Source organism: Epinephelus lanceolatus, chromosome 11 (genome assembly GCF_041903045.1).
Source record: "Epinephelus lanceolatus isolate andai-2023 chromosome 11, ASM4190304v1, whole genome shotgun sequence".
Classification (NCBI taxonomy): Eukaryota; Metazoa; Chordata; class Actinopteri; order Perciformes; family Serranidae; genus Epinephelus; species Epinephelus lanceolatus.
In genome coordinates this window covers 18,798,631-18,815,186 of record NC_135744.1, presented here as the reverse complement: position 1 = coordinate 18,815,186, position 16,556 = coordinate 18,798,631, and the positions used below count along the sequence as shown (strand labels likewise).

At 41.4% G+C, this 16,556-nt stretch overlaps 1 protein-coding gene across 1 annotated transcript in view; it reads right to left on the bottom strand.

The window, feature by feature from the left end:
- med13a (mediator complex subunit 13a) overlaps positions 1 to 15,817 on the bottom strand; it is a 114,798-nt gene extending 98,981 nt beyond the window's left edge. Inside the window, exons 1-3 of the mRNA XM_033641938.2 lie at positions 15,681 to 15,817; positions 15,462 to 15,564; positions 4,318 to 4,552 (exon numbers count right to left, since the gene is read on the bottom strand). Of these exons, the coding sequence (XP_033497829.1) occupies positions 4,318 to 4,552; positions 15,462 to 15,527 (301 nt within the window). The 5' untranslated portion in view covers positions 15,528 to 15,564; positions 15,681 to 15,817. The remainder of the gene's footprint in view (positions 1 to 4,317; positions 4,553 to 15,461; positions 15,565 to 15,680) is intronic.
- Positions 15,818 to 16,556: the final 739 nt, after the last annotated feature.

Sequence of the window (16,556 nt, the reverse complement as noted above, 5' to 3'; positions counted from 1 at the left end):
AATAAAGCGCTTAACTATGGTACCCCTGGGTAGCTTTTCCAAATTCCAGGTACTGGTATCAAATATGAACAGTACCCAACCCTAAAAATGACACTAGACACTGACGCTGTCGTGTTACATGACACACATCTTTTGCTTCTGGAGTGACGGCATGCTAGCATTGTGTAGTTCGGTTTTAAAAAGGAAATCCAGCATAATGGTGGACCTTCTTTACAGCAGTATTGTGGAATCTCTGTGTAAAAAGGGCAATAGAGAGGGGGAGGCGTGATATTGTTTGAATACGACGACAATGGTGCGTATTTTCAGATGGTCTCCTTTGGAAGGCATTCACAGTGTTGCACTCAGTTGTTCAATTAAAAGAGCCAGAAATGACCGTGTAAAGAATTTTAAAATAAAAAGAGAGCTAGAGAGAGTAGTTCAAACCCTGGCTCCTTTCTACTTCTGCACAGCTGGCCAATCATGGCGTGTAGTGGGTGTGAATGTCAGATTGACGGTTTGGGAAATCAGTAACAGAAAATTGCCAGACATAGGTTCAATAAGCTATTTGACCATCTGACAAGCAGCTCTCATGGAGCACACTTAAAAGAAGACACTAGCATCACCTCTCCAGTGGTGCAAACAGGTGCATGTATTTAGGTAAAGCCATTTAGACAGAGGTCCTGACTTTACTCCATCCATGTCTCAGCTGTGTTATCAGGTCTCAGGACACACCATCCTGAACAGACTGATCAGCAGCTGCAGAGCTGAGGTTGAGCGAGAGAAAGAAGCCCTGTGGCTGACTTTAGATCCATCTAGAGAGGCTGCTCTGCTTCATTTCACTGGCAGAGCCCCACAGCAGCTACAGGAGGGGGAGTGGAAGACGTCTTCCACTAGAGAGGAGGGGAGCAGCAGCTTCCAAAACAGGAAACACGGATTACACCGCCCATCTGGGAACCACTGACACTGTGGAGTCAGGGTGCGAAACACTTGAAGAACAAGGGGAGTGGGGAATGTGAAAAATCTCATCAGGTGCTCTGGGTGCATGTCTCCGTGACTGTCTACATCAACGTCATTTCCAATAGGAATAGATGTGGTGTTTTAATAAAAATTCAAAGAATCTGAAACAAGAGCTGCCAAAAAATGATTCATCATTTTGTTTTAAAATACCTGGAAGGAAAATGCAGCGCAGGTTTTCTGGTCAATATTCAATTATATAATTTCTATCTCCTGAAACACAAACAAATTTAACGTTTAATCTCCCAAAGCCAGCGTTAAGAACACAGCACTGACTCTAACAATTTCCAAATATAGATTCTCCATACCACCCCCTCCCACTTGAAATGTAGCACACTCTATTAGAGGGCCTGAGCCAGACGCTTCAGGTAATTACCAGGACCCGTTAGGCCTGAATGAGCTGCCCATCGTTGCCTTCAGCTCCCATTTTGAGTCCACTTCAGGCACAATGTCCCATAATGAAGGAGGGTCACAGACGGGCTGTGCTTGGCTCAGACTCCAAAGTTCAATCTACATGGCAGAGAGCATGAATAAAGATGGTCTTTTCCATCTTCCACCGCTAATGTTACTGTTACTGAAGAGGGAAAGGAAGAAGACGGGGGGTGGATGCATTTGCCTTGTTTCTGCATGGCTGCTCCTGCATGCTGTGTTTCTCACTCAAATTATAATCGGAGCTCAGTTACTTTCTTCTTCATCCTCTGTGAAATGGCGCTATATGACTTCAGATTACTTGCTCTAACTCGTCAAAATAAAATGCACAGTGCTGCTTCATCTGCTGCAGGGCAGCGGCCACTTAAACCCTCTCTCAAACACGCATGAAATAATGAGACAGCGTGATGCCCTGTGTCCCCAGGGGGAGGGAGTTGCCCTACAGGTGTTGGCACTACCAGCCAGGCTGGCTAGCTTATCAGTCAGATGAGGGTAAGGAGGGGGGCATTAGGGAGCTATCAGATTACACAGATTTTAACACCTCCCTGAGGCTCTCACTCACAGGGTACCTCCCCTGTGCCTACCTGACAATCAAGCACTGAAATCTGTATCATTTTTCATCGTACAGCCAATAACGTATCTTGACAGAGTGATCGATGTTCAAGTGCTTCTTTTACAAAAGCTGCAAGCCCTCTACACTTCCCGTTATCTTTTACAGCCATCACTCCTTTAGCTTTATAACCTTGAATGAATCTAACAAAAGCCGCATTGGTAGTGGAGGTGAATTTCATATTCATGACTTATTCTTCTTGCCAGAGCAGAGACTCAGAATAGAATAGCAGTCATCTCTCTCCCTGTCTTTAATCATCTAATCTGCCAAAACAGCAAGAAAACTAACTTGGCTGATTATCTGCCTAACTATCAGGGTCGTACTGAATGTCATCTTCTTATATTTAAAGCTTCTATTGAGGTTTTTTCGAATGAAACTTTTAATGTCTGCTGTCCTATTTTTTGAAGGGTGTGGGACACAAAATATTAAGACATTTTAAAGCTAATTTTTAACAAAATAAAAGGCAGAATTTTGGACAAATCATCTTTTTCTTATTAACTTTAAAAGTAAGTATAAAAGTAAGTGGTATGTTCAGAGTTCCTACAGCTTAAGGCAAGATGGATTTATAACTCTTAAAGGCTTTTTTAATGCGACTTGACATAAAAATCAACCAAAATTAAAGGGAAAAAAAGAACAAACATGAACTATTTTAATAAGGGATAGGCACAATTTTGCCTAAATGTTTATTGTGACATAAATCATCAAATTAAAAGTTAGATGCTATAAATTATAAGATTACAATGCAATGACAACTAAAAGGAAATCATAAAATCATGCTTCCCATGTCTTTGCATTTTTAAGACTTTTGAAAGATTGATTTAAGACATTTTAATACCAATTAAGATCTTATTTTTACATTCATGAATTAAATGTTTAGTAAGACTTTTTAAGGATCCACAGACTCATGTAGGGATATGGTTATTAGAGTGAGCATAGAGAGGTTAAAGGGTGGGACTCACCAGAGGCCCTACCATATGATATTATCATAATATTTAACTCACAATACAATATCATTACGGCTTTAAACATTTTGCTACATGCTAAGAATTTAACATATATTAAGATATATAACCTTTTTCAACTGCAAATCATGTCCCCAAAGAAAAACTTTATCTTTCTAAAACACATGCTGGCAAAGTTTTCGGTCTGTTCATCTCACCTCAGTCATTTTTACAGCAGAAAAATGTATCTCATGGATGGACAAAGCGATTGATTTTATTATTATAGCTTACTGCCAAAAATTGAATTTGTATTCGCAGTATAAATAACGCGTATCAATGCAATATTACCACATGAAATGTTGTGAAACTACCCTTAATTAAGTTGTGTGGCAGGTTTAAAGATTTGTAACATCAGAAATGTGGAGTGTCACAACGAACAGCTTGACTCATTTTGACAAAAAATAATTAAAAACTGGATGAATGAAATCAGAGTGGCAATTAAGACCTCACAAATTATTACTAAATTAAGACAAATTTAAGATCATTTAATGACTTTTTTTGGAGCTTTTTGAGGAATTGCAGACACCCTGATTTTATGATGTAATCACCATTTAAAAAGAAAAGACCTTGGACGAAAATTCTCAACTTGAATAAAGTGATTCATCAAATTAAATGAGTCAGGCTTTTTTATGAGATCAACTTTTTAATTAATATATGTAATTATTTATGGTGCTGTTAGATTGCTGCAAGACTGACCTGTTAATACAGGAGCAGGAGAACACACAGTTTAGTGACCACGGTGAGAATCCTGCTTTTTGAAGGGCTAAACGCCAACTAATATGGAGTGAAGCAAAATGTTCTGTTTGATTAAAATGTGTTTTGAATTTTGGAAATAATTATATCTATCTTTTTTCAATAATTATTGACTTTAAAACGCTCTAGAGTTACTGGAAATGTTTGGATCAAATGAGTCGGAAATGCCAAGTTTGAACTGAACGAATAAAGACTTGCAAAACAGCAGCATTCGAATGTCAACTTTCTGTCTCAAGTTTCGAAGCTTAAAACTATTCGGTACAGCCCTAACTATCATGCAGCAGCAGGGTAAAGTTACTGCTCCTCAACTAAAAGAACCAGCTCTGTGTCGAGGAGCACTCTCCTTGTTCCCTTGAACTCAATCACTGAATCCCTACAAGCACCCTGGGTGTTGTTCAGCAACTGACCCCGACCTCTGACCTCCAAGTAGTAAGAAAGCTGCATAAAGATGATGTACCTGCGCAGCTTAATAAAACATGCACTGCTTTTTCCAAATGTCATGCCCTTATGTGTATGCCGAAGGGTCCTCACCTGCAAGCTCGTGGTGGATGAGATCAGCGAAGTTGGGGTCGTCCCCCCACCAGAAGAGCCAGAGCTCCCTCCGCCCCTGCCGCTGACTGCGCCGCCATACGCTTAGCACGTCGGCCTTCAGGCAGCGGCTGAAGCTGCATAGGATGGGGTCCTCCTCTGTCACTGGGAAGAGGATGGGCGCAGAGGTGGGACCCTGCCACACAAACCTCTTCCATTTGATCCCTGTCAAGTCAGCCTGCAAGACAAGGGAGGGGGAGAGAGGGGGAGAAAGAGACTGTCAGTGTGCAGAGTCGCTGCTTCAGGATCCACTCAGCACCTCGGAGTAAACATGTGCTGAGCACAGTGTAAAGAGGAGGTATTAATCCTCTTTTATGGGGCAGTTCACCCACCAACTACTTCTGACAACAACACACCCGGGCTGTCAAAACTGGGAAAAAAGAACAAAAAACTGAGAGAAAATGGGAAGATTGAAAGATAGAGAGATACACAATAGATTATGAGAAAAAAGAGCACCATTGTGTGTTGATAAAAAGAGGGAAATTGCCCTTTAAATCTGAGATACTTTGTATCTGTGTTTGTTTCTGTGAAGAACTGTGTACTTGTGCTTCAGGTGCTTTCAATATCACCATGAACAACATGTTCGAAACACAAATAAGAAAAAACGAATGCTGGTAAATGTGGTCTTACCACCTTAACCCTCATTATTGGTGAGTGGGGTTTGCTTTGCCTTTCTATAAACGCTGTCTGGCTTTTATGGAGAGAACAAAACACACAGGAAAAAGCCTCATAGGCAGTAAATCACTGGCGGGGTTATTAAGTGTTAAAGCAGGAACATTACGCTCCAGTGCTAGCTAGCACTGCTGCTTATCATCCAAGCGCTGACAGACTACCCATGTCTACCTAAACACATGCACGCAGACACACACTAACTACCACAGAACGCACACACGACGTCTTAGGCGCTCATCCCCATTTCCGCTGGCAATCTTGGTCCTCTATCTATCCTTGTAGACATTTCAAGTAATCTGTGCGAACATAGGCTGTTCATTTTCATGCCGTTTAGTCCTATTCCGTTCAGGCTGACTTGGCAAGCTGTCCCTCTGTATATTCAACCAATTAATCCATTACAATTCAGGGATATCTTAACTCAAGTGCAGAGGTGCTGAGCCTGAACAAGTGATTACTCGTGGCTGTGGTGAGGCAGTGGTCTTTCGCCTGGCTGGGAATAAGCTGGGAGATTTGTGGTGTTAGTTGTGATGGTGGTGGTGGTGGTGGTGGTTGAGGGTGGGTTGGGGACTGTCAAAACAGTCGTTGGGTTGTGTCAGCTGGAGCAGAGCTGGATCACAACAAGTTAGTGAGCAGTAGTAAGCACACACTGATGGGCAAATCATTAATTAACCTAGGTTTTTAACAATAACAACAATGGAGGGGAAATTAAAATTAAACCAACACAGAACAGTGAGTCCATCCTCTCTCCCTATGTGCTTCAGCTTTCCCTTCATCCAGAGCAGGTTCTCTGACTTGTGCCGACATTTTTACTTTCGCAGCTATTCTGTATTGACACACCCAAAGTTTTCGCTGAAATATCACTTCACCGCTTATTGCACCTCATTGCCCCTCTGTGTTCTGCATTTAACTATGAAAACTATTTTATTTCTTTTAAAACAACGTCATCTTTGTCATTTAAGAAGAAACAATATAGAGCACTGCAGGAATGAGTCCTAAAACCTGGAAATTAGTAAGCATTTATGCACTCCCAGTTCCCTCATCTCAGAAATTTTGAATGAGTTTTTGAATGATGCCAGAAACAAAGTTGTGCAACATAAAAAAGGTCAGTGAATATACCAATAATCTATTTTTGAAGCTTTTATGTGTCTAAAAAAAGGAAGTTGCTTAAGCGGCTAAATGAGACTACAGAGCGTCATCACGCAGAACACAGCTTTACTGTGGTGGCAATGTACGAGTCATGCAACTGCAGTGTAGTTTGTTTATGGCCTAACATTAACCTTTTGGTTCTGGTGGTAGCATTTATGCTTAAAAAAACATAAAAGTGGTGTTCATTTGCGAAGATGATCTTGCTGAACAAAATCAGGGCAGCTAACTTTCAGGTTGGTCTTCCCTGCAGCACTCTGTACCTAATAATGGCCCACCAATAAAGCTTTTTCACAAAGCACTGAAATCAGGATAAATAGCAAAATAGCAAAAGCAACAACAAGTGACGATAATACCGCATATCACGCTGTTCAACCACCCTCAATCACTGCAGGGTAAATTCTTTTACAGCAACAGTCCTAACACCACAGCAGCATACAGGCCAGTTTATTATTCCACAATTATGAAGTGCACACTGTATGCATCATCAGTAAACAGAAAGCATGTGTTTAATTGTTCTCCACCACTAACTTTAAAGAAAAACGCGCACAAAAGCCTGACGTGTCATCATAACTTAACGCAGCAGTTGCCAGGAAGCATGATCAAAACATCATAATCTCTGATGCACAACCTAAGGAATTCAAAAGCCGCAACACACGCTGAGGACAAAGCTCCAAGGTGCAGACAGCAGAGCTGGGTCTGTGTGTAACAACAGAGCTGCAGCAGTTAGGCTGCTCCTTCCTGCTGCTGGAGTGTGAGAAGCAGTACACTACACCTGCATCTCGCTAGGAAACATCTGTGCACACAATGCAAAGGGAGGGCGGGGACAACGGTTAACTGTGAAACCAGATCACAAGCGGTACAGATAGGCAATTAGCAAGCGAACACCCCCGTCATCTTACTGACCGTGGCCAGTCCCCCAGTGGTACTGTGTGCTCCATCATGTAAAAGGTTTTGTTCGTAAGTGCCCCACAGATTTTATTATGGGCCTCTCCTCCTCATAGATATTGGTTTCACACTTTTAGACGTGATTATGTGCTGCACACAGACAGCCAGGCATCAAACTGGTGACAGGGGACTGAAACCTCGCTTTGAATAACATGACTCTTATTCAAATAAGTATTTCGGGAACTCCTGCTACTCTTTTGTAGCCAAATCCATCACCTCAAGTTGTATTTATATCACTCATTTGCATCCATGTTTTAATACATGCTTTTTATAATATCCAAATGTACTTGCTTTGCCCTTAAAAATCCACTTCATGTTTTAACGTTAGCTCTTAACTGACCTAACTGTAACCAAGGACCACTTAATATAAGGGAGATGCACATTGTCAGTGCTCTTAGAGGCCAGATCTAATGCAGCAGTGAACTAGAGTGGATACAGTTACAACATAATTTCTTGACATTTTGTTATTGTCGAGGCAGAGTGCATTGTCTTGTATTTGCATCAAGATCAAGTCATATTAAAAACCCTTTCACATATATATATAGAGAGACGGTTAAGAGGCCTCTCAGCCTAAACACTTCTTACTGTATCCTCTTCCATGTAAACGATGTATTTACAGGAACAAAAGGAAGCAGTGCAATGCAAACTGCTGTCTATCTAATCTTGAACCATCAAACCTGAGTACAGACAGTATGCAGTTACAATCTGCTCTGAGACAATTAGACCATTAATTGATTAGTCTGTCACATGGTTGGGTGATATGATGGGATATACTGTACGACACGTCCATTGGAATAGGTTTGGAAATACCGTTACTACCGCGGGAGCTATTTGAGGCAAGCTATGGAGCAAATCAGGGCTTGATTCGCGCGTGATCTTGTGAATACAGCTGCCTTGCAAGGTCCCCTGATTTGGGCAGACATGGAGGAGAGTGAAGTTGAAAAAACAGAAACTTGTATCACAGTCAGTTTTGGTTAATTTTGTTTTTGATTGCCGGACAACCATTAAACGCAATCTAACCAATTAATTTTTAAGACAAAAGCAAAATGCCACGAGATTTAAGACGCCTTTCCTTGTAGTCGGGTGCTCCATTGACTCAGTGAGCTTTAGCGCCACATTTCAAAGCACTCTCCATTTAGAGGTGGTGAAATTGCAATGTCTGGTGATATGAATGTCTTGCCTTTTATTTCATTTTCTGTCTGCTTTGCTGACGGACAGCTTGCTAGTTGCGTTAACATAAGGCCTGCAGCCGACCCTCTGGTTTCCACTAGTTAGCTAACGTTAGCCTTGGCCGCTCTGCGCTGCGCATTAGCCGGATCAGGTGGGAGCTAATCAGTGGCACTGCTAATTTGCAAAAACGCTGGTGTGCTGTCCTGGTGGCGAGACAGCATTGCTGCAGAAACATGGTGGTCACCCTCTGGTCTCCACATAGGTAGCTCCTGTGAGTGAGCGGCTTTCCATGCTGACACTGCTAATGGTGCTAACAGAGGTGACAGTGATGCTAAAGGGGGTTCGTGGCTCAAACTTATGCCGGTGCTCACACGGGCGACCTGGGAGGATACCGGAGGGTCAGCACAATGTTTCGTCTCCAACACTGTTGGGTCAGGATTGCGTTACCAGCAGCAATCGCCAAATGATGGGCGCCACTAGCTAGCTCCCAACAGTCCCAAGTGATGTGCAGTGTAGTAAACTGAGGAGAAGCAATATTAACCTACATAACGACATGTGTAAACAGCAAAAAATATTCTCAGCAGGTATCAGATTAACGATTAAGTGCTGTCATTATCTTCTGAAATTACTGTTCCCGGGAACCATAAAACTTTCTTTATAAATTCTTTTTTTAGTTTTGTTGCTTTGAGTCTTATTTCTCAAGTGTTGCCTCATCTGAGGCAGCTGTTTATTTGTTGTTAATAAAGTTCCAAATAAAGAAGAACATAAACAAATGTGATGAAATACAGTGTGGTTATTTTTAACTATTTCTTCACTGAATTTACAGAACAATCACTGTATTGTGATACATAGCGTTACTGTGATATAAAACATCACGATAGAGGATGTGGCGCCCACCTCCACTCTGTCAAATGAAAATTGCAGTAGAAATATTTGATTGTTACAGACTTTCTGACATCTTTAAACTATGCACAGAGTATTTATAATGCAACAAAGAGTCATAAGGCATTCTTCAAATTCAAGCCAACAAGCAACTCTGTGCAAATGTGGTCATGAGAAGGTTAAACAGTTTAATTAACAGTCAGCCTCATATCAGGTGACTTTTTAAATGGCACGCAGAGAAAGCACTGGCATGCTTCTTGTTATCGACTACAGTTAATGTGGTACATCTGTACACACAGGGCAACTTGAACCAACTGACCACATCTTGTGCGGGCACAGAAACTCTGACCTGGTTCATTTCTGAGCTACAGCTCCTGTAGTCGCAGTCACAGCTAAAATACTGATTAATGCTGCTGCTGCTGCGCTGTGAATGTGTGAATGAAATACAACAGCCCACAAGAGCAGAAGGTTAGACTCTTCATCTTATATTACAGTTCTACTCGTCACCTTTTTTGCGACTCTTTCTGTCACCATCACGGTGTTTGCATCTATGCTGCAGTTTCTCTGCCAAGCAGGCAACTGAATACATTGTATTTCCTATAGAATATATAATACAGCACAAAACAATCCTTCAATGCAGCAACAGTGGTACACAAGAAACAGTAAATGGTGTGCGTTACTGTCAACAAGCAATTATGCGCGGCACTTAATGACTTATTGTGTGTGTATTGTGTTTAGTCTATATACATCTCCATCCTCAATATCTAACATAACAGATGCTACATCAATAAACCGCCACAGACACTTCAGCTCTTTATGATCATTACCCTGCAGATGCATCCAATTCAATACAGTTATTTCAAAGATACATTTAAATCGCTGATGTCGTCAGTATTCTCTTCTTGACAATGGGTTGAAATTACATTATTATAACAACTAAGAACTGTCAGTGACAATAACTATCAGATGTAAAACACACAGTTTGATCAACAGTTGCTGAAGATTAGAAGAAGGTGCTGCAAACATTTGTTGCCGTTGCAATTTACGCAATATATGCAGGGTTTTTCCTACACAGAAAACTGCAACGCATCCGCCCCCGGCTAATTTCATCCCGCCTCCACCTCTCAACAAAACTCTGATGTGTGACTTCATGGAAAACACTTTTCTAACAAATGTTGCACTAGCGGAATTCTGTCATTTGTGACTGCAATTGCGACATTACACTGACTGGGTGGCGCTGTATCGTAATAAGCACAGTGCACTGGTAAAGGTGTTGCCAAAACTGCCAGAGAGGAAGAAAAGAGCAGTCTGTTTTTGGCTGGACAGCAGCAAAGTCAGTACCAGCCTTATAAATGTGAAAGAAAGCCGATGTGGTCTTTATCTGGGTTCTTTTTCCTGCCGTTCAAATTCTGTTACGAACAGCAGTCGGTGTTTGTGAACGCAGCTCTATGCAGTTCAGTATAGTTGGAAAGATATTCACAGATATAAACTTCCTGAATCAACAATGCAAAAGTTGTTAAAACACAAGCAATGTCTCTTTACAACTGGGATGAGCGAGTACAACATTATCTGCATCCATATCTGTACGTGGAGCGGGCGGGGTTTAAACAGGAAGTGGGTGGAACGTGCATGGGAAATGTTAATCAGAAGTTGGTGTATTTATTAGAAAAATGTTTACATAACAGCCTCAGGATGGAGCTTCTGAAGAATTAAGAGATTTCACAAGATAAAGAGATTGAACATAACAACCCAAAAAAGGGTTTTCCTTCATCACAAGTACGGGAACTGACACTTTTTAATCGCATGATACTTGTAAAAGGGTCATTATTCGCACCAGATACTCCTGTAATCCAAAGATTCGGGTCAACCCTATCTACAATCTGATTTTCATCAATATGGACAAATAACTTTACTCTCTATGTGCAGCCAGCTGTGAGACGAGTGCACAAGGACCACCTACAAAGTGCAACACCAAAAAAGAGATACTACAAAAATATTCAGTAACTTTACCCACATCATATATCTCTTCACAGATAACTATTAAAACTCCTTCAATATTTGTTAAAGAGAGTTTGCTTGCGCGAGTTAAGTCACTGCACACATGGACACGAGTGCACCTCCACCTCATTTTGAGCCAGGAAAAGACCCTGACATGATGTTGACCAGCTACAGTGTGGAGCTGAAAAGTGCTCACCTCCATTCAGAGTGGTCTGATCTCTCCTGCACTGCTCGGAGAGCAAAAGGCCAACAGGATTTACCTCCAGCCCTCACACATCCAGGGAGACGCTGAGCTGTGTGGATGTGGCGAGAAGGTGGCCTTCAACTGGACCCAAACTGAAACTCCATAAAGTTTTTAAGTGGCTTCACTGACTCTTGCGTGGTTCTGGTCAGTTGGTAGTCATACCAAATATACAGTATGATTACACGTTTGAGAAAAGCGAGCATCTAAAGTGGCTCTGTTGCTGGATGAGTTCATTTTAATGACACGTCTAAACCTGCTGTGCTTAATTAGGAGAATTACACAAAAATGTCTGAATCCAACAGGTCTCTTCCTGCAACACTTAAAGCTGAATCTGTTTGTCTACATAGGAAATAAGCCAAGTACTTGCACTGCTGATTCATACTGGATGTAACTAATGACGAAGACTGAAAATGTGTCTATGTAATCTAGGATTCTACAAACAACAGAGTAACACCAAACATCCCTGTTGAAACACTAAACATTTGTCTTTGTGTTTGCACATTATCAACTGGACACAAAGATGATTTGTTACGGTTTGTGTCGCACTGCTCGATGGCATCATTTGAAACAGAAAAACAAAAGACAGATTGCAAACATCTGCCCTGCAATTAACTCCAGCAACACAATGCATCTTCTCCAACTTCATCCCAGTAAACATCAGCTGATCCTTTTGTTGAATACTGTAAAACCTTTCAAGGCAAACCTTGCAGGATAGTAGGTTACTGTTTGTCAACACGCCCGCCAGCTAAAGTGAAAGTAAATTCCAACCCCTGATTCACTCGTTTGGCATTTCACTTCGTTGTATTTGCGGGTTTTTTTTCTGCGCTGCTTCTCTTGGATGCCTGCTCCTTACGATTTGGCACCTGGCTGCTACCTTTTTATAAAGCCCTGACCTCACCTGAGTGCTGTGGGAGTACACACCCATAAACATCCTAAACACAGAAAATACAGGCAGAAGGCAGAGGCATTGCAGAAAAATACTCCGTCACACTCTTCTAGTAGGTCATAGGTGATGACTGAGAGGAATTACTTCTGTACGAGTGTATGCATTGTTGTTGTTTTTAGGGAAATCCTTCATAGCATAGCTTAAAATATGATTTCAGAGGTCTCTGAAGAGACTACTTCAATAAACAATGTCCCTCGTTGCATCAATGCAGCTAAGCTATTACTTAGGAATTAAACTGGTGTTAAACTGCATTTTTTTAAAGCATTAATAAAGACATAAAATATTCCAGTGTAGACACATTAAGTCACACTGTTTGTCCCAGATTTTACACACAATTCATTACTGTGTACTCAGCCAAACAGTGAACTACAGACAAAATAATAACTTGTGTCCTTACATATTCCTGAGCCTGATGGGGCAGAACTGAATAGCCCCTCTGTCAAAGACTGAACACGTCAGTACTCCACTCCTCATCAACTATATCCAAGAGGCAGACTGCTCTATCAAGGATAAATGTGCCTTCTGCAGTTGTTCTGTCTGTCCTTTCAAAATAAATTAGTAGCAGCCTGTGTGCAAAAACAGAGCGTGCCACAGATATCTCTGTATTTCCTTCCAACATTCATGCTTTCCAGGCTGTGTGCACAAGTGTGCCTGCTCTGAATCTACAAGTTTTTCCACCTGCCTGTGTCTTACTAAACGCTCAAGTTTGCGAGCAACTGCTTGCGGGTCATGAGAAGTTTTATCTTTCATATGCCAAAGCCAAAAACCACACTGCTGCCCGAGGAGGGAATCTCAGGCCAAAGCCACTGGATACAGGCAGGAAGTTTTCCTGAGGTGACACGTACTTGGGGGGGGTTACAACCCCTGATTTTGCCAGCTGCTCACCTTCCCTCTGGCCACTTTAGGGTTCTGGGTCTCAGTAGGGAACACTGTGTTCAAACAGCTGTCTTCCTGCCTTTCAAGATATGAGACAAGCAACAGGTGAGGCTGCTCAAATCATGTCGCAGATGCTCCTCTTCTACAAAGTCTCTTTTCCTGTCTGTCATGGGCAAACATGAAACTAACAAGTGTGTGTTCTGCAGTGTTGGTTGAGGAGAATGCAAATTATATCAGTTTCATTTTACACACAGCTCTTGTTAACTTCGTGTTGATGCTATCACCAAACAGGCTGCTTTTGTTAAGTGCTTTTTTAAAATGTACGAAAGCTCAAACTACAACTTTAATGAAAACCCAGCTACACACGTGCATAATAGCACAGACACAGTTACACTGAATTCAAGTTAATTCCAATAAGCCTGCTTTAAAATGCAAAAAAAAAGTAAGCAACAAGTAGTATCATACTCCAGAGAAGACTATCCACTGAAAAACGACGAGGGAAAAAAGTACCACAATGTATTCGCATTCTTTCACCATAAAACCACAAAGTGGAGTCTGTTCAGCGAGTGAGTCATAACAGCAGTGGTGTTATGCTTAGTCTCAGTGTGCAGGAAAATGTCAGCCAGACAGGCACAGCACCACAACTACCAGCCTCTACCTCGCCTGTCCACTGTAGCCAGCGCTGCCTTCAAGTGCTGTCGTAAACATTGTAATTACGAGTTCAGCTGCACACAATCGACCCAGCTAAGTAGTATTGAGAGAGTGGGGATTTTCTGCAATGAAATGTTACCTTTAGGGGGGTGGACAGTTTGGAAGCGGTGTCAATTTGTGGCAAAAGCAGTGTAGTATTTCACTATGTTGTAATTATACCACATTTTCAACATTGCTATTGATGCATTTCTACTCTCACTTTTTAACTTTTAATTTTTTGCATGCATCGACAAATAAAATCAACTTTGAGTGCACTTTGTGGCTTTAAATCTCTGGCACTGCACCGCCTTGTATTTTAGAAATTGGCTACTGTGGAAGTAGCATGTTCAAATCAGAAGAGCTCATGGAGGCGGCATTACACTCACCTACAAGTCAAGGAGTAGTTAAGCCTGCTGACAAGCCAATTAACTGCAACAACAACAACACATTCAGACCATGTTCTTGCTTATACAGGCCAGAGGAGGAACTGTACACTCAAGCAACACCTTTACATATGCTTCACGGTGCACGCTCGCTGCACAATCTACCTCACAGGGGATTTAAAATTTAGAATACCCGTGAAGTCCAAGTGGGTGGGAGCACGACCACAACTATTTAGGGTAATGTCAACTGGCCACCACTGACAACATGATGCCACTAAAGAGATACAGCATGCATTAACAAGCCCCCCCATTTGTAGTGTAGTTTATGGTAATAGAAAGTGCAGCTTAGATATGCGGTCACCTAATGTTTGTAATGCCCAGGAATGCATGCCAGGGATTATATAATCAGCCTGGGGCCTGTGCCCTCGGTGGTGTGAATACTAGAAAATGAAGTCCAAGGAGATTAAGCCACTGACAAACAACATGATGACATATTACATAAATAATTAAACAAATACTGTCACCACAAACACAAAAAAAGCTTTCTAGGCAAACATAAGGGGCGTGCATTTAAGCATATTAATCCCTGCAGGAGTTGTGCAAAAACACATTATTTCACAGTGTAGAAGTTAACAAAACTCAAGTGCATGAGGTGTTTAGTTGATAAAACATAGTGGAAATGCAACGCGGACCAAGATAGCAAGTTAATAATAAACAAGGTGTTGGAGGCGAAAGGGAGAAAGTCAACTCGCTGGGAAACACAAGTTTTTGGCAGTAAAATGCACAACATGTATATTTCAGTGCTAACAGGCGACAGATATGTTGTGTGTAGTAAATGAAGCTTAAACAAGCGAGTGGCGTTAACCTTGAGTGTTTGGGTTTGCGGATGGGGGAATTTGAAATGTGGCAGAAAGGTAATTATAAAAGACAGGTTGTGACAAGTAGGTGGCAAAGTGTTAAAACAAGACAACATTAGCGAACTGGGACACCTTGTTGCCCCTAAAATGATGTCAGCTCGACAGGGCCGTAAGCCTAGCTAAGCTCCTATCAACTGATGCCTGTGTGGCTAACGTTAGCTTAGCCCCCGTTCAGCTAGTTAAAAATGGCTGCTTTCCTTTAGTTTTAAATCTCTTACCAGACAGAATAGATTGGAATGGCAATCCTCCAAGCTGGCCCCGTTTGGTACATAACAAGAACTCATCCTTCTTCACTGCGAGGTCCAACTCTCCATCGTTTCACTTCCCGGGAAATAAAGAACAATTGGCGAAAAGGTTGTGTTTTCAGAGATGTGCAGGCTTAATCAGCGAGAAATATTTTTTGTAACATTTGGCTGGAGGATAGTTAATTCAACAACCTTCCGATTGCAGTTTCCCCCCGCAGCCGCAGCTAAAAGCGGATAAAAGAGGACTGTGTGGTCGCTAGGTCGACATCTCAGGAGCACACAGTGAGAGCTGGTGAGAGGAGGCGAAAAATGTTCATAAAACAAAAAGAAAAGGAGAGCAAAGAAGCAACTCTCCCCCTCCCCCTTAGCCCTAAAACGGTCTCTGCTTAAAAAAATAAAGACGTCCTGTCTCACTCCTCCATCGCACAATTTAGTCTAAAAACGAAACACATCCTGTAAAAACCTCGCGAAATGTGGCGTCGGCCTATATTTTAACGATTATTTCGGTCATTATTTCAGCCTCGGTTCCTGTTGGTTTCCATTTGAATTCATGGATTCCTTTCTTTAATGGCGGCCACAGGGACAACTCTGCCTTCCACAGCCTATTGGCTCATTCGTGGTCAAAGCTTTGTCAAGGCAGCCGAAGGCAGACAGACACACGTCACAGAGCAGGCAGCACTTCCGGGAAAGTAAAAGGGTACAATGATTTTAATATTATAACTCATAACAATGTTACCATTGAACTTTTACACATCAATCACACACATATTATACTTTTATTCTAATTTTTGTTTGATGTTATCACTTATAATATTATATGACTTATAATAATGTTCTACAATGAACATTTCTGCACATTCTGCAAAAAACTCAGCTTTCACATTCAAAAATAGCTTCATTATACACATGTAATTTATAGTGTTTTTATGATACATTTTTACATTTTTATGGTAATTTCTTTTATATTATGACTAATAAGATGAGCTTTTGCACATGAATATTTTTGGTACATCCTTGAAAAAACTGCACAGCTTTCCATTTTAAAACTACATTATATTTGCTATAATA